Source organism: Pristiophorus japonicus, chromosome 1, assembly GCF_044704955.1.
Source record: "Pristiophorus japonicus isolate sPriJap1 chromosome 1, sPriJap1.hap1, whole genome shotgun sequence".
NCBI classification, from domain to species: Eukaryota; Metazoa; Chordata; class Chondrichthyes; family Pristiophoridae; genus Pristiophorus; species Pristiophorus japonicus.
The window spans coordinates 199725552-199753188 of NC_091977.1; the positions used below are offsets into that span (position 1 = coordinate 199725552).

At 42.6% G+C, this 27637-nt stretch overlaps 1 protein-coding gene across 3 annotated transcripts in view; it reads right to left on the bottom strand.

The window, feature by feature from the left end:
- poc5 (POC5 centriolar protein homolog (Chlamydomonas)) overlaps window positions 1-27637 on the bottom strand; it is a 173609-nt gene that overhangs the window by 9205 nt on the left and 136767 nt on the right. For 2 of the 3 annotated variants that reach the window (XM_070886104.1, XM_070886110.1), the window contains exons 11-12: window positions 8874-8993; window positions 3108-3278 (exon numbers count right to left, since the gene is read on the bottom strand). In XM_070886104.1, coding sequence (XP_070742205.1) covers window positions 3108-3278; window positions 8874-8993 — 291 coding nt within the window. The remainder of the gene's footprint in view (window positions 1-3107; window positions 3279-8873; window positions 8994-27637) is intronic. The other variant, XM_070886119.1, reaches the window with a different exon arrangement.

Below are 27637 nucleotides of genomic sequence, written 5' to 3' on the forward strand. Positions count from 1 at the left end.
TTCAGTTAATAATCAGGATGACTATGGAAGGTACAGCAGGGAATTGAAAAAGTTACTACGGGAAGCAAAGTGAGGTTATGAGGAAAGATTAGCAGAAAATCTTAGAATCATAGAATAGTACAGCACAGAAGGCGGCGATTCGGCCCATTGAGTCTGTGTCGGCTCTTTTGAAGAGCAATCCAGTTAGTCCCACTCCCTCGTTCTTTCCCCACATCCCTGCAATTTTTTCTCCTTCAAGTATTTATCTAACTCCCTTTTGAAGGCCACTTTTGAATCTGTACCCACCACCCTATCAGGCAGTGCATTCCAAATCCTAAACCCTCGTTGTGTAAAAATAAAGTTTTGCTCCAAGTTGCCAAATTGTGTTTTTTCTATTTTCTTTGAGCAATTTGAGTTTCTTAGTTATAAAAATATTGAAGATAGGAATCATCCAATCAGTTAACGGTTAGACTGTTTGCTTTCCAATTGGTTGTGGGAAAGCGTTACATTGCTTCGCGAGGTTGGACGTGTCGGGTAACCAATGGCAGGGGGGCGGGGCGGTTGGAAGTGGAAGGTCGTGCGATGAAACCCCCATGGGTATGTCCAACTAGAGTTAGCAACCCTGCCTTCAACAAGACAATGACATTTTGTTTCCTTCAACTGTTAAAAGATTTTTTTTATGTCTCGCAGCCCAGCCAACAGTTACTAACGAGGCTGTACTTTAGTCATGCTTCATCTACTGACAGTCACAACCAAAAGCCTCCTCTACTCTCAAAAGCAACTACTACATTTCCTCCTTTGCTAAAGTTGGTTCCAAAAAGCTTGGTTTCCTCTTTCATGCCAAACACAGTTGTTTCTCCTCCACAGCTTTTAACTCGACTCAAGGCAGGTTTCGATCAAAAGAGCCTTCCGCCCATTTTATCTCATCCCTCTGGAATACCAAACCCATCACCTTCCCACCGTTTGTTAAATTATTCCATTGTTCTGGCCTCAACCACCCATCTTTGCAACCTGTTCTAGGTATTGATCACTTTCTATCCTCAATTTTAGTAATAGATAGAGAAGATGTACAGATAGAAAAGATTAGCATTACTGAAAGTTGATCAGTCACCTCATCTGGATGGAATGCATCCTAGGTTGTGAAAGAAGCAAAGCAGAGGCATTGGTCACAATCTTTCAATCTTCATTGGATACAGGAGTAGTGCCGAAAGACTGGAGGGTTGCTCATGTTATACCACTATTCAAGAAAGGGGAAAGGGATAAACCAGGAAACTACAGGCCAGTCAGCCAAACATCGGTAGTGGGGAAGTTATTGGAAATCATCATCGGGGATAAATTAAACTTTCATTTGGAAAGGCATGGTTTAATGAAAGAGAGCCAGCATCGATTAGTTAAAGACAAATCATGTCTGACTAACTTGATTCCATTCTTTGATGAGGTAATGGAGAAAGTTGACCAAGATAGTTCAGTAGATGTATATATGGATTTTCAGAAAGTATTCAACAAAGTGTCACACAGGAGGCTTGTAAAGAAGATAGAAGCTCATGAAATTAAGTGGAAAGGAGCTGTATGGATACGGAATTAGCTCAGTGACAGGAAGCAGAGGGTGGTGGTGGTATGGGGTGGATGTTTTCAGACTGGGAGATGGTTTCCAGTGGTGTTCCCCAAGGGTCAGCTTTGGGTTCATTACACTTTACAATTTTTATAAATCACCTAGACTCGGGTGTAGGGAGCAGCATTATAAAGTTTGCAGGTGATACGAAACCTGGTAAAGTAGTAGCTAGTGATGAGGATAGTTGCAGACTTCATGATGACAGACAGGATGGTGAAATAGATAGAAGCATGGCAGATGGAGTTCAATGCAGAGAAGTGTGAGGTGATGCACTTTGGAAGGACTAATATGGAAAAACTATAGACTATAAATTGCATGATTTTGAAAAAAAGTGTAGATGAGCAGAGACACATTGGTGTCCATATACACAAACCCTTAAAGGTGGCAGGCCAAGTTGATAAGGTGGTTAAAAAAGCATATGGGTTACTTGGGTTTATAAATAGAGGTATTAAATATAAAAGCAAAGAGATCATGCTAGATCTTTATAAATCACTGCTGCAGTATTGTGGACAATTCTGGACACCATACTTCAGGAAAGATGCAAAGGCCTTAAAGGGCACAGAGGAGGTTTACTAGGATGCTATCAGCGATGATGAGAAGAGGACTCAGTGACAGGAAGCAGAGGGCGGCGGTGGTCGGGGATGGATATTTTCAGAGTGGGAGATGGTTTCCAATGGTGTTCCCCAAGGATCAGCTTTGGGTTCATTACACTCCCCCTCCTTGGAATAGAGAAGGGAAAGAGGTGACCAAATAGAAGTTTTCAAGATGGTGAGGGGTTTTGATAGAGTAGACAAAGGTTGTTTCCTCTGGCGAGTGGCTCAATAACCAGAAGTCATATATTTAAAATCACTGGCAAAAGATATAAAGGAGAAACATTTTCTACTCAGTTATCTGGAACACTATATGAAAAGCTGGTGGAAGCAGATTCCATATATTATTTTAAAAGGGAGTTGGACTGATACTTGAGGAAGAGAAACTTACAGGACAAAAAGCAGGGATGTGGGACTAAGCATGATTGCTCTTTCAAAGAGCCTCCACAGGCACGATGGGCCGAATGGCCCCCTTTCTGTGCTGTAAGTTTCTATGATTCTATCATTCTAATACAAAAACAAAACCACCGCTACAGCTTTGACCATTTCTTAAACTAATCATACCCTTTCAGAGCTATCCCAAAAATTCCGTGGTTCATTTCTTTATGTGCCATGAATGCACAGGTGAATACTTCTATACTATTATCCAGCGTGTTCGACATTACTACAACAACTGGCTCAGCACAGAAGCATTTTATGGAGAAAGGGTAAAACAGAGGTTAACACCTGGAAGTATTACAAACCATTCCAACGGTTAATGGATACAAAAAATACATTTAATCCCTCGGAAATGTGGATCAGTGACACCAATGTGCCTAGGTACAACATTTCTGAGCTTCCTCCACACAGAACAAATCTAGTGGAGGAGGATGCATTAACATCGATGTCTTATTTCACTGAATCTGAAGCAGTGAGCTTTTTATTACCTGTGTAATTGGATGATGTCTTTCCACACATACGGTGGTCATTGGTGGTGCCACTCCCTGGTTCGATCCACATTTTACTCCTTTCAGGAATGAGTCAGATCGCCCTGTCATACGTGCCACTATGGTTTTCCCAGCTTTTTGCTGTGCCGAGCTCACACATTTCGTGGTAGGCTAAAAATAGTAAGAAAGTCAGTTTCAAAGTAAAAAGTTACACATCAACTCTATTCAAAGTACAGGTACAAACATGCCAGAAAATAATAGCGAAGCAAAGCTAGTATTTCTTTTTCAGAATTGTTAAATTTTGTTCCATCTTTCCAGACATCACAACTCCTGCTGGGGACAGTTCCAGCAGTGTTCATTGCCTTTTGGTACCTTGCCTTTTATCACGGCACGATGGGCCGAAAGGCCTCCTTCTATGCTGTATCATTCTATGAACCAGTAATTCTGTGTGTGAGAGCCTGGATGGTGAACATTGGCATGCTCAAATGTATACAGTGAGTCTGATTTACTGGTCATTAAGTCATGCAAGCTGCTAAATTGTTTCTCTAGCCCACTGTAGATGCCTTTAATCTAGGGGCCAAGACAACAATTGACGACATTCTGTTGTTCATGACAGTGAAAACCTGGTTAATTCAAAAGTATATAGCAAGAATGTTGCAGATCAAGACTGCGAGGTGTGACCTGGCAAGTAAGCACAGCTGTTTCTGCCTGAAATAAACAGAGCACTTAAGATGCTATAAGAAGCAACTGTGAAATTAACATTAATGCAAATGGGCAATGGTTATTGTTTAGGCTGATACAAGCGAAAGCCCGTTTTTTAAATAGTGTGGATTGTACCTAAACTTGTACCTAGGAGCGGGAAAATAGAGTACGAGAGGAAGCTTGCTGGCAACGTGAAGAGAAAAAAAGTAGTGAAAACAAACATAGGTCCCTTGCAGGCAGATTCAGGTTAATTTATAATGGGGAACAAAAAAAAATGGTGGACCAGTTAAACAAATACTTTGATTCTGTCTTCACGAAGGAAGACACGAATAACCTTCCGGAAATACTAGGGAACAGAGGGTCGAGTGGGAAGGAGGAACTGAAGGAAATCCTTATTAGGCGGGAAATTGTGTTAGCTAAATTGATGGGATTGAAGGCCAATAAATCCCCGGGGCCTGATAGTCTGCATCCCAGATTACTTAAGGAAGTAGCCCTAGAAATAGTGGTGATTATTTTCCAACAGTCTATCGACTCTGGATCGGTTCCTATGGACTGGAGGGTAACTAATGTAACACCACTTTTTAAGAAAGGAGGGAGAGAGAAAACAGGTAATTATAGACCGGTTAGCCTGACATCAGGAGTGGGGAAAATGTTGGAATCAATTATTAAAGATGAAATAGCAGCACATTTGGAAAGCAATGACGGGATCAGTCCAAATCAGCATGGATTTATGAAAGGGAAATCCTGCTTGACAAATCTTCTAGAATTTTTTGAGGATGTAACTGGTAGAGTGTTCCAGGAAGAACCAGTGGATGTGGTGTATTTGGACTTTCAAAAGGCTTCTGACAAGGTCCCACACAAGAGATTGGTGTGTAAAATTAAAGCACATGGTATTGGGGGTAATGTACTGACGTGGATAGAGAACTGGTTGGCAGACAAGAAGCAGAGTCGGGATAAACGGGTCCTTTTCAGAATGGCAGGCAGTGACTAGTGGGGTGCCGCAGGGCTCAGTGCTGGGACCCAGCTATTTACAATATACATTAATGATTTGGATGAGGGAATTGAGTGTAATATCTCCAAGTTTGCAGATGACACTTAGCTGAGTGGCGGTGTGAGCTGTGAAGAGGACGCTAAAAGACTGCAGGGTGACTTGGACAGGTTAGGTGAGTGGGCAAACGCGTGGCAGATACAGTATAATGTGGATAAATGTGAGGTTATCCACTTTGGTGGCAAAACACGAAGGCAGAATATTATTTGAATGGTGGCAGATTAGGAAAAGGGGAGATGCAACGAGACCTGGGTGCCATGGGACATCAGTCATTGAAAGTTGGCATGCAGGTACAGCAGATGGTGAAGACAGCAAATGGTATGTTGGCCTTCATAGCTAGGGGATTTGAGTATAGGAGCAGAGAGGTCTTACTGCAGTTGTACAGGGCCTTAGTGTGGCCTCACCTGGAATAGTGTGTTCAGTTTTGGTCTCCTAATCTGATGAAGGACGTTCTTGCTATTGAGGGAGTGCAGCGAAGGTTCACCAGACTGATTCCCGGGATGGCAGGACTGACATATGAGGAGAGACTGGATCGACTGAGCCTGTATTCACTGGAGTATAGAAGGATGAGAGGGGATCTCATAGAAACATATACAATTCTGACGGGACTGGACAGGTTAGATGCAGGAAGAATGTTCCCGATGTTGGGGAAGTCCAGGATCAGGGGACATAGTCTAAGGATAAGGGATAAGCCATTTAGGACTGAGATGAGGAGAAACTTCTTCACTCAGAGAGTTGTTAACCTGTGGAATTCCCTACCGCACAGAGTTGTTGATGCCAGTTCATTGGATATATTCAAGAGGGAGTTAGATATGGCCCTTATGGCTAAAGGGATCAAGGGGTATGGAGAGAAAGCAGGAAAGGGGTACTGAGGTGAATGATCAGCCATGATCTTATTGAATGGTGGCGCAGGCTCGAAGGGCCAAATGGCCTACTCCTGCACCTATTTTCCATGTTTCATAAGTCAAACGCCAGCATTCAAAAGTAGTGAAGTTATGTTAAACTTGCACAGGACCTTGGTCAGGCCGCACTCAAGAGTACTGTGCACAGTTCTGGTTTCCATACTATAAAGAAAGGACATAGAAGCACTGGAGAAAGTGCAAGAGAGACAGTTGGGCTTTTTCTCTTCAGAAAAGTGAAGATTTACAGGTGATCTTTAAAATTACGAATGGGCTGGATTGGGTAGATGTGAAGAGAATGTTTCCACTTGAGGGAGAATCCAAAATTAGGGGCCATAAATACAGGATAGTTACTAATAAATCCAATTGGGAAATAAGAAGAAATGTCTTTACTCACAAAGTGGTTAGAATGTGGAACTCGCTACCACAGGAAGTGGTTGAGGCAAATAGCTTAGATGCTTTCAAAAGGAAACTGGACAAGTACATGAGAGAAAACGGAATAGAAAGATATGCTGAATGGCTGAGATGAGGTAGATAGAATAGGAGGAGACTCATGGAGTATAAACACCAGCACAGCCCAATTGGGATGAGTGACCTGTTACTGTGCTACATATTTTATGTAATTAAGCCTTTAAAGTGAAAGATGTCAAAACTGTTCAGGACTGGAGGTAGAACTCCAGGAGGTGCAATGTAGGGCAACCAGGAAGTTTTATGAATCCAAATTATGAGGCATGATTAAGGGAGTAAGACTCATTGGAAAAGAAGAAACTTTGAGTTGAGGTGACTTAATAGACATCTTCAAAATTATGAAAGGCATTGATAAAGTTGATCCAACAAAATTGTTAAAACTAAAGAAAGGGATACATAATTTAAAAATTAGGGGGGAGAAATTTGGGTAATTTGTGGCTCCCATTTGACTGTGACTGGGCGCCGCTAATTTTAGCCCTAGACGTAAATAGTAAATTTTGGCACAGATACAGAGGCCCCAGCGAATTGGAAAATCGCAAATGTAACGCCCCTACTTAAAAAAAGGGAGACAAAAAGCAGGAAACTATAGACATCTGTCGTTGGAAAAATGCTGGAGTCCATTATTAAGGAAGCAGTAACAGGACATTTGGAAAAGCATAATACAGTCAAGCAGAGTCAGCATGGTTTTATGAAAGGGAAATTATGTTTGACAAATTTGCTGGAATTCTTTGAGGATGTAATGAGCAGGGTGGATAAGGGGGAACCAGTGGATGTAGTGTATTTGGATTTCCAGAAGGCATTTGATAAGGTGCCACATAAAAGGTGTCTGCACAAGATAAGAGCTCACGGGGTTAGAGATAATATATTAGCATGGATAGAGGATTGGCTAACTAACAGAAAACAGAGAGTCGGGATAAATGGGTCATTTTCCGGTTGGCAAACAGTAACTAGTGGGGTGCCACAGAGATCGGTGCTGGGGCCTCAACTATTTACAATCTATATGAATGACTTGGATGGAGGGACCGAGTGCAATGTAGCCAAGTTTGCTGATGATACAAAGATGGGTGGGAAAGCAAGTTGTGAGGAGGACACAAAAAATCTGCAAAGGGATATAGACAGGCTAAATGAGTGGGCAAACATATGGCAGATGGAATACAATGTGTAAAAGTGAGAGGTTATCCAGTTTGGCAGGAATAAAAAGCAAATTATTTAAATGGAGAGAGATTACAAAATGCTGCAGTACAGAGGGACCTCAGGGTCTTTGTGCATGAAACACAAAGTGCATGATTATAGCAAGTAATCAGGAAGGCAAATGGAATGTTGGCCTTTATTGCAAAAGCAGAGAAGTCTTGCTACAACTGTTCAGGGTCTTGGTGAGACCTGCGTACAGTTTTGGTCTCCTTATTTGAGGAGGGATATACTTGCATTGGAGGCAGTTCAGAGAAAGTTCACTAGTTTAATTCCAGAGATGAAGGGGTTGACTTAAGAAGAAAGATTGAGCAGTTGGGCCTATACTCATTGGAGTTCAGAAGAATGAGAGGTAATCATTGAAACATACAAGATACTGAGGGGGCTCGACAAGGTTGATGCAGAGAGGATGTTTTTCCACTCGTAGGAGAATCTAGAACTCGGGAGCATAGTTTAAGAATAAACCCATTTAGAACTATGAGGAGGAGAAATGTCTTCTCTCAGAGGGTCATAAATCTGTGGAATTCTCTGCCCCAGAGAGCTGTGGAGGAGAGGTCATTGAATGTATTTAAGGTGGAGATGGACAGATTTTTGAACGATAAGGGAGTGAAGGGTTATGGGGAGCGGGCAGGCAAAAGAAGCCGAGCCCAAGATCAGATCAGCCATGATCTTATTAAATGGCGGAGCAGGATCAAGGGGCCGATTGGCTACTCCTGCTCCTATTTTTTAATGTTATGTTCAAATGGCCGCCTTCTCTGCTGTAAACCATGAATGTTGGCCAGAGCATTGGACAACTCACATTCTTTCAAGTGTCATGGGACCTTTCCATCCATCTTATCAGGCAGATCGCGCCTCAGTTTAACATCTCATTCAAAGTTGGCAGCTGTGACAATGCAGCACTCCCTACACTGAAGTGGTGACATAGATTTATGCTGAATCGCTGAAATTGACTCAGATGAGAGTGCCATCACTAAGCCAAGCTTACATTTTACTTAGGAATCCGAAATAAATTGCAAGTTCAAGGGCTCATCTCAGTAGATAAATGCTTCATAGGGCCCTGTAAATAGGATTCTGAAAAATTGGGTCCAATTATGCAATTTCAGTTTGCTTACTATTTTTTCATCCAAACTTTTAAGACTTGTGTCATTAAGTATAGTCGAAGATCTTAAAAATATTGAAGCAACCGCTTCTTTTAAGAGAGACACAGTAACCTTTATGGCGGCCAGTCAGACGATTTAGCTGCACACAAACTATCGAGATAGATAGTGGTGTATAAATTCATCATGGGCCACAATGCAAAATGGACGACAATAAATCAGCAGTCCGTTTTACAATGAAATCATGGAAAATAAATTTGGGCGGAGTATAATACGGGCTGCCGATTTGCCATCACCCATTTTGTGCTACCGCGCAAGACACATTTATACCCCATAGTCTTACTAACAGTTTCACAATTATTACCAGTTTCTGGACTGATTGGATTCCTAAAGTCGAAGATGTCACTGTGACGGTAGCTGGTGGAGTACTTGTCCCTGTTGGCCTGGTTTGGGAAACATTTGTAGAACCAAAATGTAAAGTAACCTGGGAATGGAAATGGAAATGAACAAGACAACTTAAACTTGAGTAATGTGCCAGGTTTAAGCTGCTATTTAGATATATATTTTTCTGTACAAGGTTAACAAAATTAGAAATGCTATTTATGTAGTGCCTTTAACGTAGAAAACGTTCCAACGTGGTTCACCAATGTGTAATCAGACAAAAATAGACTTAGTCAAAGAAGGAAATAATAGGAGGGGTGAGAAGTGGGTTTTAATTTAGTGAGGGAAGTACCAAAGTCCAGGGCCTTGACTGCTGAAGGCATAGCGGCCACTGTTGGGGAAAACTAAGAGCACAAGAGGCAAGAGTCAGAGAAACAGTGAGTTCAGAGGAAAGGAGGGAGGTGAGATGCTTCAAAGAAGGTTTCAAAGAAGTTACTGAGATCGGCGAGGCCATGACAGGATTTAAACACGAGGATGAGAATTTTAAATTGTCGGCGTTGGAAGACCAGGAACCAATGTCATCATAGGCAGTCCCTCGGAATCGAGGAAAACTTGCTTCCACTCCTGAAGTGAGTTCTTTGGTGGCTGAACAGGCCAATACGAGAGCCATAGACTGTCACAGGTGGGACAGATAGTCATTGAGGGAAGGGGTGGGTGGGACTGGTTTGCCGCACGCTCTTTCTGCTGCCTGCGCTTGATTTCTGCATGCTCTCGGCGTTGAGACTCGAGGTGCTCAGCGCCCTCTCGGATGCACTTCCTCCACTTAGGGCGGTCTTGGGCCAGGGACTCCCAGATGTTAGTGGGGATGTCGCACTTTATCAGTGAGACTTTGAGGGTGTCCTTGTAGCGTTTTTGCTGCCCACCTTTGGCTCGTTTGCCATGAAGGAGTTCCGAGTAAAGCACTAGCTTTGGGAGTCTCGTGTCTGGCATGCGAACTATGTGGCCTGCCCAGCAGAGCTGATCAAGTGTGGTCAGTGCTTCAATGCTGGGGATGTTAACCTGGACGAGGATGCTGATCTTCGTGTGCCTGTCCTCCCAGGGGATTTGTAGGATCTGGCGGAGACATCGTTGGTGATATTTCTCCAGCAAGTTGAGGTGTCTGCTGTATATGGTCCATGTCTCTGAGCCATACAGGAGGGCAGGTATTACTACAGATTTGTAGACCATGAGCTTGGTGGCAGTTTTGGAGGCCTGGTCTTCAAACACTCTTTTCCTCAGGTGGCACTGGAGGCGGTGTTGGATCTCGTCATCGATGCCTGCTCTTGTTGATAGGAGGCTCCCGAGATATGGGAAGTGGTCCATGGTGTCCAGGGCTGCGCATGGATCTTGATGATTGGGGTCGGCGCTGTACGGGGAGGACAGGCTGGTGGAGGACCTTTGTCTTACGGATGTTTAGCGTAAAGACCCTGGAACCAATATAGATTGGTGAAAACAGCAGTGATAGGTGAGGACAGTATAGGCAGCAGATTTTTTGAGAGCTGAATGTCTCATTTCAGATCTAAATGGCCAACCCCTTATTCTGAAACTGTGACCCCTAGTTCTAGACTCTCCAGTAAAGGGAAACATCATCCCAGCATCTACCCTGTCAAGCCCCTTAAGAATTTTATATGTTTCAATGAGATCACCTCTCATTCTTCTAAACTCTAGGGAATATAGGGCCTAGTCTACTCAATCTCTCCTCGCAGGACAAACCCCTCAGCCCAGCAATCAGTCTAATGAACCTTTGTTGCACTCCGTCCAAGACCAATATATCCTTCCTTAGGTAAGACGACTAAAACTGTACACAGTAATCCAAAAGTGTGGTCTCACCAAGGCCCTATTGCAAAAGAAAAATATTTGTATTTTATATAGCACCTTTCATGACCATAGGACATCCCAAAGTGCTTTAGAGTCAATTAAGTATTTTTGAAGTGTAGTCACTGTTGTAATTTAGGAAACGCAGCAGCCAATTTGCACACAGCAAGCTCCCACAAAGAGGAATGCGATAATGACCAGATAATATGTTTCTTTAGTGATGTTGATTGATCGATAAATATTGGCCAGGACACCGGAGATAATTCCCAGTTCTTCTTTGAAATAGTGTCATGGGATCTTTTACATCCACCTGAGAGAGCAGATGGGGCCTTGATTTAATGTCCCATCTGAAAGACGGCATTGCCAATAGTGCAGCACTCCCTTCAGTACTGCACTGGAGTGTCAGCTTGGATTTTTGTGCTCAAGTCTCTGGAGTGGGACTTGACCCCATAACCTTCTGACTCAGAGGCGAGGATGCTATCAACTGAGCCAGAGCTGATACCATAAAGACTTCTTTACTCTTATACTCCAAATCCTCAAACAAAGGCCAACATACCATTTGCTTTCCTAATTGCTTGGTGTACCTGCATGTTAACTTTGTGATTTGTGTAAAGGATACCCAGGTCTCCCTGAATACAAACATTTCTTAGTCTCTCACTTTAAAAAATATTCTGCTTTTCTATTTTTCCTACCAAAGTGGATAATTTCACATTTCTCCACATTATATTAAATCTGAGAGAGCAAGGAATCTCTTAATTTGAATCTTTCATTGATAATGTTGCGGAGTTTTAAAACATAAAAATTGTGTTGGGGGGGGGGGGGCGGGGGGGAGAAGAGAAATAAAAAAAGGAAAAAAAGTAAGAGGGAAGGAAGTCATTCTAACAGAGTAAGGCCCTTGCATATTTTACTAGTCAGTTTTTAAAAATAAAAAAGGAATTACAACAGTTGGTGCACAGTAGAGATAGGAAAAAAATATTGGACATACCAGAAACCAGTGAAAACTGAATTCAAACCACATTAATTGGGATAATTCCACTCCTTCAATGGGTTGAAAAAGGACCATCCGACTGACTTTGCAACAGTGACCTCTGGTGACAACATAATGCGACTGATAGCAATATACGTTCTTATGCTGAGGCATATCGTGCACGGGGGAATAATACAGAAAATGAGACACACACAGTTTATAGAAGGGAAATAAAAATGAAGATTAGGAAGGAGAGGAGGGAGTATAAAAATGAAGATTAGGAAGGAGAGGAGGGAGTACAAAAAAGTAGCAGTCAACATAAAGGGAAATAAGTACATATGCAAAACGATAATCAAAGAGGACCACTTGAGAGGAAGGAGGCCATCTTGTATTCAAGAATGAAGGAATAGGAGAGACGATCAACTTTCTGCTTTTATTGTGTTGGACTTTTCTAAACAACAAAATATATATTTTTTAAATGTTATTGGAACTAAAAGTAGAAGCACTCGGCCACAGTATATATTCTAGAATACCAAGGATAAAGGTAGTGGAGGTAACAACCATAATTTTCCAAACATCCCTGGAAATAAGAATCGTGCCAAGGATTAGAGGCTAGCAAATGCTATACTCTACTCAAGAAAGTAAAATGGGAGAAGCCAGGAAATTATAGGCCTGATAGTCTTACCTTGCGTGGGTAAGTTTCTCGGCCCTGAAATTCATTGGGATTTATTCCACCTGCACCACCAGCCAGACGTTCTGCTTCAAAATGGATCAAGCAGCCGGCTTTGGCAAAATATGAGCCTCTTAAAGCCTTCAATGAGACTGAGTTGACATTTGTTCTGCTGTGAGTATAAAGGGAAGAATTCCTGGGACGTTCAAACATATCCACCTGACACGGGGAAGAGGTGTGCAAGATTCTCCCCATGACCCCCCGACCAAAACTTAAAGGGCCAGTATAAAATGGGTGTAATCCTGGCAATGTTCCAAGTTTTTGACCCCTCCCCCCACAACCAGGTGGAAACCAGTCTCTCCGGCCCCGGGAATTGCAGGGTCCAAGAGTTCATACTTGGAAATTAGTGGCCACATCTAGAGGCGCAGCTATTCAAGAACATTCAATGGTTTTCTAAAGGTCAGGCTTATATGAATTGAATTATTTTAAACAAGTCAGAGTGTAGATAAAGCAAATGCAGTGGTTGTTTTAGATTTGGATTTTTAGAAGGAATTTGATAAGGTGCCACATAGACTTATGAAAATAGTATTAAAGGGGCGTGGGGGGGGGGGGGGAGTAACCACAAGGATAGATAGAGATGGCTAAGTATATAAAGTAAAAGGTTAAGGATAATTGTTTGCTAGTGCTGTTGGGGAGGAGTTAAACTAATATGGCAGGGGGATGGGAACCAATGCAGGGAGATAGAGGGAAACAAAAAGGAGGCAAAAGCAAAAGACAGAAAGGAGATGAGGAAAAGTGGAGGGCAGAGAAACCCAAGGCAAAGAACAAAAAGGACCATTGTACAGCAAAATTCTAAAAGGACAGAGGGTGTTAAAAAAACAAGCCTAAAGGCTTTGTGTCTTAATGCAAGGAGTATCCGCAATAAGGTGGATGAATTAACTGTGCAAATAGATTTTAACAAATATGATGTGATTGGGATTACGGAGACGTGGCTCCAGGATGATCAGGGCTGGAAACTCAACATCCAGGGGTATTCAACATTCAGGAAGGATAGAATAAAAGGAAAAGGAGGTGGGGTAGCATTGCTGGTTAAGGAGGAGATTAAGGCAATAGTTAGGAAGGACATTAGCTTGGATGATGTGGAATCTATATGAGTAGAGCTACAGAACACCAAAGGGCAAAAAACGTTAGTGGGAGTTGTGTACATACCTCCAAACAGTAGTAGTGATGTTCGGGAGGGCATCAAACAGGAAATTAGGGGTGCATGCAATAAAGGTGCAGCAGTTATAATGGGTGACTTTAATATGCACATAGATTGGGCTAACCAAACTGGAAGCAATACGGTGGAGGAGGATTTCCTGGAGTGCATAAGGGATGGTTTTTTAGACCAATATGTCGAGGAACCAACTAGGGGGGAGGCCATCTTAGACTGGGTGTTGTGTAATGAGAGAGGATTAATTAGCAATCTCGTTGTGCGAGGCCCCTTGGGGAAGAGTGACCATAATATGGTGGAATTCTGCATTAGGATGGAGAATGAAACAGTTAATTCAGAGACCATGGTCCAGAACTTAAAGAAGGCTAACTTTGAAGGTATGAGGCGTGAATTGGCTGGGATGGATTGGCGAATGATACTTGAGGGGTTGACTGTGGATGGGCAATGGCAGACATTTAGAGACCGCATGGATGAACTACAACAATTCTACATTCCTGTCTGGCATAAAAATAAAAAAGGGAAGGTGGCTCAACCGTGGCTATCAAGGGAAATCAGGGATAGTATTAAAGCCAAGGAAGTGGCATACAAATTGGCCAGAAATAGCAGCGAACCTGGGGACTGGGAGAAATTTAGAACTCAGCAGAGGAGGACAAAGGTTTGATTAGGGCAGGGAAAATGGAGTATGAGAAGAAGCTTGCAGGGAACATTAAGACGGATTGCAAAACTTTCTATAGATATGTAAAGAGAAAAAGGTTAGTAAAGACAAACGTAGGTGCCCTGCAGTCAGAATCAGGGGAAGTCATAACGGGGAACAAAGAAATGGCGGACCAATTGAACAAGTACTTTGGTTCGGTATTCACGAAGGAGGACACGAACAACCTTCCGGTTATAAAAGGGGTCGGGGGGTCTAGTAAGGAGGAGGAACTGAGGGAAATCCTTATTAGCCGGGAAATTGTGTTGGGGAAATTGATGGGATTGAAGGCCGATAAATCCCCAGGGCCTGATGGACTGCATCCCAGAGTACTTAAGGAGGTGGCCTTGGAAATAGTGGATGCATTGACAGTCATTTTCCAACATTCCATTGACTCTGGATCAGTTCCTATAGAGTGGAGGGTAGCCAATGTAACCCCACTTTTTAAAAAAGGAGGGAGAGAGAAAACAGGGAATTATAGACCGGTCAGCCTGACATCGGTAGTGGGTAAAATGATGGAATCAATTATTAAGGATGTCATAGCAGTGCATTTGGAAAGAGGTGACATGATAGGTCCAAGTCAGCATGGATTTGTGAAAGGGAAATCATGCTTGACAAATCTTCTGGAATTTTTTGAGGATGTTTCCAGTAGAGTGGACAAGGGAGAACCAGTTGATGTGGTATATTTGGACTTTCAGAAGGCGCTCGACAAGGTCCCACACAAGAGATTGATGTGCAAAGTTAGAGCACATGGGATTGGGGGTAGTGTGCTGAAATGGATTGAGAACTGGTTGTCAGACAGGAAGCAAAGAGTAGGAGTAAATGGGTACTTTTCAGAATGGCAGGCAGTGACTAGTGGGGTACCGCAAGGTTCTGTGCTGGGGCCCCAGCTGTTTACACTGTACATTAATGATTTAGATGAGGGGATTAAATGTAGTATCTCCAAATTTGCGGATGACACTAAGTTGGGTGGCAGTGAGAGCTGCGAGGAGGATGCTGTGAGGCTGCAGAGCGACTTGGATAGGTTAGGTGAGTGGGCAAATGCATGGCAGATGAAGTATAATGTGGATAAATGTGAGGTTATCCACTTTGGTGGTAAAAACAGAGAGACAGACTATTATCTGAATGGTGACAGATTAGGAAAAGGGGAGGTGCAAAGAGACCTGGGTGTCGTGGTACATCAGTCATTGAAGGTTGGCATGCAGGTGCAGCAGGCGGTTAAGAAAGCAAATGGCATGTTGGCCTTCATAGCAAGGGGATTTGAGTACAGGGGCAGGGAGGTGTTGCTACAGTTGTACAGGGCATTGGTGAGGCCACACCTGGAGTATTGTGTACAGCTTTGGTCTCCTAACCTGAGGAAGGACATTCTTGCTATTGAGGGAGTGCAGCGAAGGTTCACCAGACTGATTCCCGGGATGGCGGGACTGACCTATCAAGAAAGACTGGATCAACTGGGCTTGTATTCACTGGAGTTCAGAAGAATGAGAGGGGATCTCATAGAAACATTTAAAATTCTGACGGGGTTAGACAGGTTAGATGCAGGAAGAATGTTCCCAATGTTGGGGAAGTCCAGAACCAGAGGTCACAGTCTAAGGATAAGGGGTAAGCCATTTAGGACTGAGATGCAGAGGAACTTCTTCACCCAGAGAGTGGTGAACCTGTGGAATTCTCTACCACAGAAAGTTGTTGAGGCCAATTCACTAAATATATTCAAAAAGGAGTTAGATGAGGTCCTTACTACTAGGGGGATCAAGGGGTATGGCGAGAAAGCAGGAATGGGGTACTGAAGTTGTATGTTCAGCCATGAACTCATTGAATGGCGGTGCAGGCTAGAAGGGCCGAATGGCCTACTCCTGCACCTATTTTCTATGTTTCTATGAATACATTTTGGATTGATAGAATTGAAAGATTGGTTGATGAATCAGCAACAAGGGACAGAGTGAAGGTCACTCGAAGGAGGAAATATTTTTCCGCACATGTGCCTTCCCCACATTGTAACTACTGGGGTGGACATTATTACATCTTTGAATTTTGAAAAGGAATTTGAAAAATGCAGGGAAAGAACAAGGAGATGGGATTAAAGAAAGTACTTCAGGTGACGAGATGGCAGCAGCAAAGGCACAATGTGCTGATTGGCCTCGAGTTTTGTAATGATGATTTTGATACTTACATTTTTCCTCATTCAGCGAAACGTTCAATGTGCAAATAATATTTTAGTAGCATTGTGAGCAGCAACAGAGGTCAATGTGATGTCACAATGGTGGCAAATGAGATTTTCACATCAGTCATATCAACATTTAAGTTACTGTATACTTCAAGGTAGGTAGCTAGCAAGAACACTGAGGTAGGTTTACTCTTCTTTAGGCTCAATATTTTGTTTTAACCGTTCAATTTTCTGGGGCTGCATTGATACTGGCATTACTCTATCTCTTTCCAAAATGACCATACATGTATGAGAGAAGACATGTTTGGCTGGCTATTCAATCATGGAAGGAATCGCAATCACTGTCACCATTTATTCACACACAAAATAGTGATCAGTAGAAGAAACCCTGGCTCATGATTTTCTTCCACAGACAGACCAATTTTAGTTCTTCTGCGGATGGCCCGGCACTAAATCAACACGGACTGGGAATTAAACCTTGGATCTTTTGATCTGTATGGGTCAGGTCTATATCATGCAGTTCAATTACTCAGTGTGCCACTGTAGAAGCTGGGATAGACATAATAAACATTATTCTTCAACTGCACCACTTGCTAAGGATCATTTAGATCAAAGCCAGAAAAAAAAGACAGAATCAGATGATGAACACTTCTTCCTTTAAGGCTTTGGTTGAACACAAACATCCCCATCAGCATCCAATAATACCCTCTCAGCAAATTATTCTTTTGAACAGAAAATCTTACGAGGTTTAGTAGTGAAGACAGTCAGAAACCTTGAACTTCATTTGTCACACTCTCCAAATTCTAGAACTGACAGCTTATAGAATCAAAAATGCATTTGAAAACTGTGGTGCTGTGTTGCATATTAAGCAATGGTTATTTCTGAGATGATTAAAGCACTACCTAGATCATGATTAGCCATTTCCTGTACACTGTAGCTTATTGCATTTTTCTTGCTGTAGACCATGTAACTCTGTAAATCTTTTGTCCTTAAACTAATTGCCGTTTAATTTCTTACTACTTTTATAGAATTTGTAAATTATAGCCCAATACCTATAGTCTGATAGTGATTAGTTTTCTGGAAACCAGGACACGAGGACTTATCATTTTCAGTCAACAGATTACAATAAGAAAGCTGTTCTGTTCAAACAACCCAGCACTCAACCTTTCCAAATACACACCCCCAAAGTGAGAACACATACTTAATGAAAAAAATGAAACTGCCATGATATTTTGTCAAAAAGTATAATTTGCTCAGTGCATCCCAAACAAGATCAGTCTGTAATGGTTTATGCCATTTAAACCTCTAACTCAGACATTTTAACTGTAAATATGGGAGCATCATGATTTTCAGGCTACACCAGCTAGCCACACCAAGGACTACTCAAATTAGCAGGCCTGACTGCACCATATCTGGTAAAGTAATGTTGCCCATGTTTGAAAAGAACTTTCTTATTGTAATCTGTTAACTGCAAATGACAAGCCCTTGTGTCCTAGTTTCCAGAATACTAACCACCATCAGACTGTAGGTATTAACTAGAATCTACAAATCAGATTTATAAAAGTAGTAAGAAATTAAACATCAGTTAAAAACAATTACTTTAAGTACAAAAGATTTATAGAGTTAGTCTGCAGCATAGAAACAGTCCATTCAGCCCAACTGGTCTGTGCCAGTGTTTATGCTCCACACGATCCTCTTCCCATTCCTCTTCATCTGGCTCTATCAGCATATCATAAGAACATAACAACATAAGAAATAGGAGCAGGAGTCGGCATTTGGCCCCTCATGCCTGCTCTGCCATTCAATAAGGTCATGGTCATGGCTGATCTGATCCTGGCCTTACCTCCACTTTCTCACCCACTCCCCATAACCCTGGACACTCTATCTTTCAAAAATGTGTCTATCTCCGCTTTAAATACATTCAATGACCCAGCCCCCACAGCTCTCTGAGCTGGAGAATTCCAAAGATTAACAACCCTCAAAGAATAAATTCCTCCTCATTTCAGTTTTAAATGGGCGACTCCTTATTCTGAAACTATGCTCCCAGTTCTAGATTCCCCCACGAGGAGAAATATCCCCTCTGCATCTACCCTGTCAAGCCCTCTCAGAATCTTATACATTTCAATAAGATCACCTCTAAGTCTTCTAAACTCCAATGAGTATAGGCCCAACCTTTCTTCATATGACAACCCCTTCATCTCAGGAATCAACCTCGTGACCCTTCTCTGAACTGCCTCCAATGCAAGAATATCCTTCCTTAAATAAGGAGACTAAAGCTGTATGCAGTACTCCAGGTGTGGTCTTACCAATACCCTGTACAGTTATAGCAGGACTTCCCTACTTTTATACTCTATCCCCCTTGCAATAACTGCCAACATTCTATTTGCCTTCCTGATTACTTGCTGTACCTGCATGCTAACTTTTTGTGTGTCATGTACAAAGACCCCCCAAGATCCCTCTACCACCGCATTTTGTAAACTCTCCCCATTTAAATAATAATTTGCTTTTTTATTTTTCCAACCAACGTGGATAACCTCACATTGTCCCACATTATACTCCATCTGCCAATTATTTTCCCATTCACTTAGCCTATCTATATCCCTTTGTAGATTCTTTGCGTCCTCCTCACAACTTGCTTTCCCACCTATCTTTGTATCATCAGCAAATTTGGCTACATTACACTCGGTCCCTTCATCCAAGTCATTAATATAAATTGTAAATAGTTGAGGCCACAGCACTGATCCCTGTAGCACCCAACTAATTACATATCCTTGTATTCCTTTCTCCTTCATGTGCTTACCTTACATCCCTTAAATGCATCTATGCTATTTACCTCAACTAGATCTTGTGGTAGCATGTTTCATATTCCTACCATTTTTAAATGAGTTTCTCCGACTTTCCTATTGGATTACTTATAGTTATGACCTCTAGTTTTAGACTCCCCCACAAGTGTAAACATTTTCTCTACATCTACCCCATCAAACCCTTCCATTAGCTTAAAGAATTTCAAATTCAGTTGGAGGGCGAGAAAGTTGGATCTCAAACCAGTGTCCGAAGCCTAAACAAAGGAGGCTACAAAGGTACGAAGGCAGAGTTAGATAAAGTGGACTGCAAAAATAGATTAAAGTATGGGACGGTTGATGAGCAGTGACAGACATTTAAGAAGATATTTCATAACTCTCCACAAAAATATATTCCAATGAGAATGAAAGACTAAGAGAAGGGATAACCATCTGTGGCGAACTAAGGAAATAAGGGATGGTATCAAATTGAAAACAAGGGCATACAAAATGGCCAAGACTAGTGGGAAGCTAGACAATTGCTGGCTTTTAAATGTTTCCCAAAGAACGACTACAAAAGTAATAAAGAGAGGGAAGAGAGATGATGAAAGCAAACTAACACAAAATATAAAAACAGATAGTAAGAGTTTCTACAGGTACATAATAAGGAAAAGAGTGGCTAAAGTAAATGTTGGTCCCTTAGAGGATGAGAGTGGGGAATTAATAATGGGGAACAGGGAAACAGCAGAGACCATGAACAAATATTTTGTATCGGTCTTCATGGTAGAAGACACTAAAAACATCCCAATAGTGGATAATCAAGGGGCTATAGGGAGGGAGGAACTTAATACAATCACTATTAAATAAGAAGTACTCGGTAAAATAATGGGACTAAAGGCAGACAAGTCCCCTGGACCTGATGGCTTGCATCCTAGGGTCTTAAAAGAAGTGGCTGCAGAGAAAGTGGATGCATTGATTGTAATCTACCAAAATTCTCTGGATTCTGGGGAGGTCCCAGCGGATTGGAAAACCGCAAAAGTAACACCCTATTTAAAAAAAAAGAGGCAGACAGCAAGCAGGAAACTATAGACCAGTTAGCCTAGCATCTGTCGTTGAGAAAATGCTGGAATCCATTGAGGAAGCAGTAGCAGGACATTTGGAAAAGCATGCTTCAATCAAGCAGAGTCAGCATGGTTTTATGAAAGGGAAATCATGTTTGACAAATTTGCTGGAGTTCTTTGAGGATGTAACGAGCAGGGTGGATAAGGGGGAACCAGTGGATGTGATGTATTTGGATTTCCTGAAGGCATTCGATAAATTGCCACATAAAAGGTTACTGCACAAGATAAAAGTTCATGGGGTTGGGGATAATATATTAGCATGGATAAGAGGATTAGCTAACTAACAGAAAACAGAGAGTCACGATAAATAGGTCATTTTCCAGTTGGCAAATAGTAACTAATGAGGTGCCGCAGGGTTCGGTGTTGGGGCCTCAACTATTTACAATCTATATTAATGACTTGGATGAAGGGACCGAGTATAATGTAGCCAAGTTTGCTGATGATACAAAGATGGGTGGGAGAGCAAATTGTGAGGACACAAGAAATGTGCAAAAGGATATAGACAGGCTAAGCGAGTGGGAAAAAATTTGGCTGATGGAGTATAATGCGGGAAAATGTGAGGTTTGGCAGAAAAAAATAGCAAAGCAAATTATAATTTAAATGGAGAAAAATTGCAAAGTGCTGCAGTACAGAGGGACCTGGGGGTCCTTGTGCACGAAACACAAAAAAGTTAGCATGCAGGTACAGCAAGTAATCAGGAAGGCAAATGGAATGTTGGCCATTATTGCAAGGGGGATAGAGTATAAAGGCAGAGAAGTCCTGCTACAACTGTACAGGGTATTGGTGAGGCCACACCTCGAGTACTGTGTATAGTTTTGGTCTCCGTATTTAAGGAAGGATATACTTGCATTGGAGGCTGGTCAGAGAAGGTTCACTAGGTTGATTCCGGAGATGAGGGGGTTGACTTATGAAGTAAGGTTGAGTAGGTTGGGCCTACACTCATTGGAGTTCAGATGAATGAGAAGTGATCTTATCGAAACATATAAGATAATGAGGGGGCTCGACAAGGTGGATGCAGAGTGGATATTTCCACTCACAGGGGAAACTAAAACTAGGGGGCATAGTCTCAGAATAAGGGGCCGCCCATTTAAAACTGAGATGAGGAAGAATTTCTTCTTTCAGAGGGTTGTAAATCTGTGGAATTCTCTGCTTCACAGAGCTGTGGAGGCTGGGTCATTGAATATATTTAAGGCAGAGATACAGATTTTTGAGCGATAAGGGAATAAAGGGTCATGGGGAGCAGGCAGGGAAGTGAAGCTGAGTCCATGATCAGATCAGCCATGATCTTATTAAATGGCAGAGCAGGCTCAAGGGCCAAATGGCCTACTCCTGCTCCAATTTCTTATGTTCTTATGTTAAATGTGATTGGCTCCTAAGCCTGCTTGATGACACCACTATTGCTGGATGCCAGGATCTGCTATACATGACGCCAGAATGAAATCAATGTCGGAAAAGGTGAAATCCATGCCAGAGATCACTAGATCTTTGTGGGTAGCTTTCTCAGAGGTCAGCGGCGTGCTGACGACAAAATCTGGGTCCTTCAGGTGGAACAAAGGGAGTTCAAAGGAGGTACCTTCACAATACAATAAATGTCGAAACACAGGCATGGGTAAAGACCCAAGAACCACTTGGCTGAAATACTTGCTTCCAGCATGCTAGTTTCCAAGTGGGTTAGCAATTATCTATCTCTGTAAAAGGTTCCAAAAAAAACTTCCTGCTAAGTGATAAGGCCAATGATATAATCTGATAATACTTCAATATTCCAACACAGCGGCCGCTGTGAGGGAGAACACCAGCCCCACACAAACCTGCCAGTGTCCTGGAAGGGAGTTGGTGGATTTTGTTCTTGAAACACCACAGTCCTTGTGGCAATGGTGTTCATGCAATGAGGTTAGACAAGGAAATCCAGGATTTTGACCCAGTAATCATGAAAGAATGGCATTATTTGTACATGTCCAAGTCATGATGCTACATAATTGAGGGGGGGGGGGGGAACTTGGAGGTGATGATGTTTTCATGATAGGACAAAGTATTATTTAAATGGTGATGGCTTGGGGAGTGTCGATGTACACCAGTCATTGAAAGCAAACATGCAGGTGCAGCAAGCAGTTAGGAACGCAAATGGTATGTTGGCCTTCATTACAAGAGAATTTGAGTACAGGAGCAAGGATGTCTTACTATAGTTATACAGGCCTTGGTGAGACTGCACCTGGAGTATTGTGTGCAGTTTTGGTCTCCTTACCCAAGAAAGGATATACTTGCCATAGAGGGAATGCAGTGAAGGTTCACCAGACTGATTCCTGGGATGGCAGGACTGTCTTATGAGGAGAGATTGGGTCAACTAGGCCTGTATTCACTTGAGTTTAGAAGAATGAGAGGGGATCTCACTGAAACGTATAAAATTCTGAATGGATTGGCTAGACTGGATGCGGGGAGGATGTTTCCCCTGGCTGAGAAGTCTAGAACAAGGGGTCACAGTCTTAGGATACGGGGTAGGAAATTTAGGACCGAGATGAGGAGAAATCCTTTCACTCAGAGGGTGATGAACCTGTGGAATTCTCTACCACAGGAGGCTGTGGAGGCCAAGTCACTGAATATATTTAAGAGGGAGAGAAGTAGATTTCTAGAAATCAAAAGGCATCAAGGGGTATGGGGAAAAAGCTGGAATATGATGTTGAAATAGAGGATCAGCCATGATCATATTGAATGGCGGTGCAGACTCGAAGGGCCGAACGGCCTACTACTGCTCCTATTTTCTATGTTTACCACAGTGCCGAATTTGACTGGAGAAGCTTTGATGAACCAGGAGGTGAGCTACTTGTCAGAGTACTCAGCCTCAAGTCCCACTCCAGGAACTTGAGAACACAAATCTAGGCTGACACTCCAGTGCAGTGCTGAGAGAGTGCTGCACTGTCGGAGGTGCAGTCTTTCAGTCTGCCCTCTCAGATGGACGTAAAAGATCCCGTGGCACTATATCGAAAAAGAGCAGAGGAATTATGACTGGGGAAAATGCTTGAAACTATCATTAAGGAAGAAATAGCAGGACATCTAGATAGGAATAGTGCAATCAAGCAGACGCAGCATGGATTCATGAAGGGGAAATCATGTTTAACTAATTTACTGGAATTCTTTGAGGATATAACGATGGATAGAGGTGTACCGATGGATGTGGTGTATTTAGATTTCCAAAAGGCATTCGATAAGGTGCCACACAAAAGGTTACTGCAGAAGATAGAGGTATGCGGAGTCAGAGGAAATGTATTAGCATGGATAGAGAATTGGCTGGCGAGCAGAAAGTTGGGATAAATGGGTCCTTTTCGGGTTGGAAATCGGTATTTAAGTGGTGTGCCACAGGGATCGGTGCTGGGACCACAACTGTTTACAATATACATAGATGACCTGGAAGAGGGGACAGAGTGTAGTGTAACAACATTTGCAGATGACACAAAGATTAGTGGGAAAGTGGGTTGTGTAGAGGACAGAGAGGCTGCAAAGAGGTTTGGATAGGTTAAGCGAATGGGCTAAGGTTTGGCAGATGGAATACAATGTCGGAAAGTGTGAGGTCATCCACCTTGGGGAAAAAAAAAAAACAGTAAAAGGGAATATTATTTGAATGGGGAGAAATTACAACATGCTGAGGTGCAGAGGGACCTGGGGGCATGAAACTCTTGAGAAATCCCAAAAAGTTAGTTTGCAGGTGCAGCAGGTAATCAGGAAGGCGCATGGAATGTTGGCCTTCATTGCAAGAGGGATGGAGTACAAAAGCAGGGAGGTCCTGCTGCAACTGTATAGGGTATTGGTGAGGCCGCACCTGGAGTACTGCGTGCAGTTTTGGTCACCATACTTAAGGAAGGATATACTGGCTTTGGAGGGGGTACAGAGACGATTCACTAGGCTGATTCCGGAGATGAGGGGGTTACCTTATGATGATAGGTTGAGTAGACTGGGTCTTTACTCGTTGGAGTTCAGAAGGATGAGGGGTGATCTTATTGCAACATTTAAAATAATGAAAGGGATAGATAAGATAGAGGCGGAGAGGTTGTTTCCACTGGTCGGGGAGACTAGAACTAGGGGACACAGCCTCAAAATACGGGGGGGCCAATTTAAAACCGAGTTGAGAAGGAATTTCTTCTCCCAGAGGGTTGTGAATCTGTGGAATTCTCTGCCCAAGGAAGCAGTTGAGGCTAGCTCATTGAATGTATTCAAGTCACAGATAGATAGATTTTTAACCAATAAGGGAATTAAGGGTTACGGGGAGCGGGCAGGTAAGTGGAGCTGAGTCCATGGCCAGATCAGCCATGATCTTATTGAATGGCGGAGCAGGCTCGAGGGGCGAGATGGCCTACTCCTGTTCCTAATTCTTATGTTCTTATGTTTATTCACTGGATTTTAGAAGGGTGAGAGGGGATCTCATAGAAACATATAAAATTCTGACAGGACTGGACAGGTTAGATGCAGGATGAATGTTCCTGATGTTGGGGAAGTCCAGAATCAGGGGACACAGTCTAAGGATAAGGGTAAGCCATTTAGGACTGAGATGAGGAGAAACTTCTTCACTTAGAGAGATGTAAACCTGTGGAATTCCCTACTGCAGTGTTGTTGGTGCCAGTTCATTGGATATATTTAAGAGGGAGTTAGATATGGCCCTTACGGCTAAAGGGATCAAGGGGTATGGACAGAAAGCAGGAAAGGGGTACTGAGGTGGATGATCAGCCATGATCTTATTGAATGGTGGTGCAGGCTCGAAGGGCCGAATGGCCTACTCCTGCACCTATTTTCTATGTTTGTCTCGTCCCTCATCCCTGGAACCATTCTCGTAAATCTTTTCTGCACCCTCTCCCAAGGCCTTCACATCCCTCATAAAGTGCAGTGCCCAGAATTGGACACAATACTCCAGTTGAGGCCGAACCAGTCTTTTATAAAGGTTCATCATAACTTCCTTGCTTTTGTACTCTATGCCTCGTAAATATAAAGCCTAGGATCTCGTATGCTTTTTTTTAAAAACCTCTTTCTCAACCTGCCCTGCCACCTTCAACAATTAGTGCACATACATCACCCCCACGTCTCCATGTTCATGCAGCCCATTTAGAATTGTACCCTTCGGTTTATATTGCCTTTCCTCATTCTTTCTACCAAAATGCATCACTTCGCCCTTTTCTGCGTTAAATTTCAGCTGCCACGTGTCCGCCCATTTCACCAGCCTATGTCTATGTCTTCTTGAAGTGGATCACTATTCTACTCACTGTTCACTATACTTCTAAATTTTGTGTCATCTGCAAATTTTGAAATTGTGCACTGTACACCCTCGTCCAAGTCATTAATATACATCCTAGAACTAACCCGAGGACCACCACTGTATACCTTCCTCCAGTCCGAAAAATAACTGTTCACCATTACTCTCTCTTTCCTGTCACTTAGCCAATTTTGTATCCATGCTGCCACTGTCCCTTTTATTCAATGGGCTTCAACTTTCATATCATAGAAGTTTACAGCACATGTGGAAGGAAGCTATTCAGCCCATTGTGTCCGTTTAGGCCGACAAAGCTATCCAGCCTAATCCCTCTTTTCAGCTCCTGGTCTGTAGCCTTGTAGGTTATGGCATTTCAAGTGCATATCGAAGTATTTTGTAAATGCTATGAGGGTTTCTCCCTCTACCACACTTTCAGGCAGTGAGTTCTAGGCCCCCACCACCCGATGGTGAAAACATTTCTCCTCAAATCCCCTTTAAACTTCTTTTAAATCTATGCCCCTGGTTATTGACCCCTCTTGCTAAGGGAAATAGATCCTTCCTATCCACTCTATCTAGGCCCCTTATAATTTTATACACCTCAATTAGGTCTCCCCTCAGCCTCCTCTATTCCAAAGAAAACAAACCCAGTCCAGGCAACTTCCTTGTAAATCTCCTCTGTACCTTCTCTGGTGCAATCACCAATTTCCTGTAATGTGACCACCAAAACTGCACGCCGTAATCTAGCTGTGGCCTAACTAGTGCTTTATACAGTTCAAGCATAACCTACCTTCTCTTGTATTCTATGCCTCAGCTAATAAAGGCAAGTATCTTGTATGCCTTCTTAACAACCTTATCTATCTATCCTGTTATCTTCAGGGATCTGTGGACATGCACACCAAGGTTCCTCTACAATTCTCAGTCTCCTACCATTTATTGTGTATTCATAGAAACATAGAAAACACAGAATCATAGAAAATAGGTGCAGGAGTAGGCCATTCGGCCCTTCGAGCCTGCACCGCCATTCAATGAGTTCATGGCTGAACATGCAACCTCAGTACCCCATTCCTGCTTTCTCGCCATACCCCTTGATCCCCCTAGTAGTAAGGGCTATATCTATAGAAACATATCTTGTCTTGTTAGCCGTTCCCAAATGCATTACCTCGCACTTCTCTGGATTGGATTCCATTTGCCACTGTTCTGCCCACCTGACGAGTCCACTGATATCTTCCTGCAATCTACAGTTTTCTTCATTAACCACATGGCCAATTTTTGCTGGCAAGCCTATTACGTGGCACTTTTTCCAAACACCTTTTGGAAGTCCATGTATACCACATCAACTGCACTGCCCTCATTGTCTCTCTCAGTTACCTCGATCAAAAACTATCAAGTTAGTTAAACACGATTTGCCTTTAACAAATCCGTGCTGGCTTTCCTTAATTAATCCACACTTGTCCACAATGACTGTTAATTTTGCTGATTATCCTTTCTAAAAGCGTCTTCACTACCGAGGTTAATCTGACTGGCCTGGATTTATCCTTGCACCCTTTTTTGAACAAGGGTGTAACATTTGCAACTCTCCAGTCCTCTGGCACCACTCCTGTATCTTAAGAGACTTAAGGCAGAGGTTGTTGGTTGAAGCCCACTCCAGCATGTAATTTAGATATTCCAGAACAGTACTGTGGTAGAGGCTATCCTTCAGATAAGATATCAAGTCAAGACCCTGTCTGCATCATGGATGTTACAAAATCCCAAGTCACTACTGGAAAAGGAGCAGGATGTGTTCTCATTATCTGGCCAGTATCGCCAACATCACCACCTCCACACCCACCACTGAAATATCAATCTGGTTAACTGGTCCTTGATCTTAATGTTACTTATGGGATCTGGTGTGCAAAATTATAGCCACTATACCGACCAGTAATTGTGTGTGTGTAAAGCACTTAGAGATTTGATAAGGTGCTATGTAAAGGTAGGTCTACCTTCTTTTAAACCGAAGAGCTAAATATTTGGACCTAAACAAAGATTGGCTAGAGAGAGCACAATTTTGTAGTTTAGAC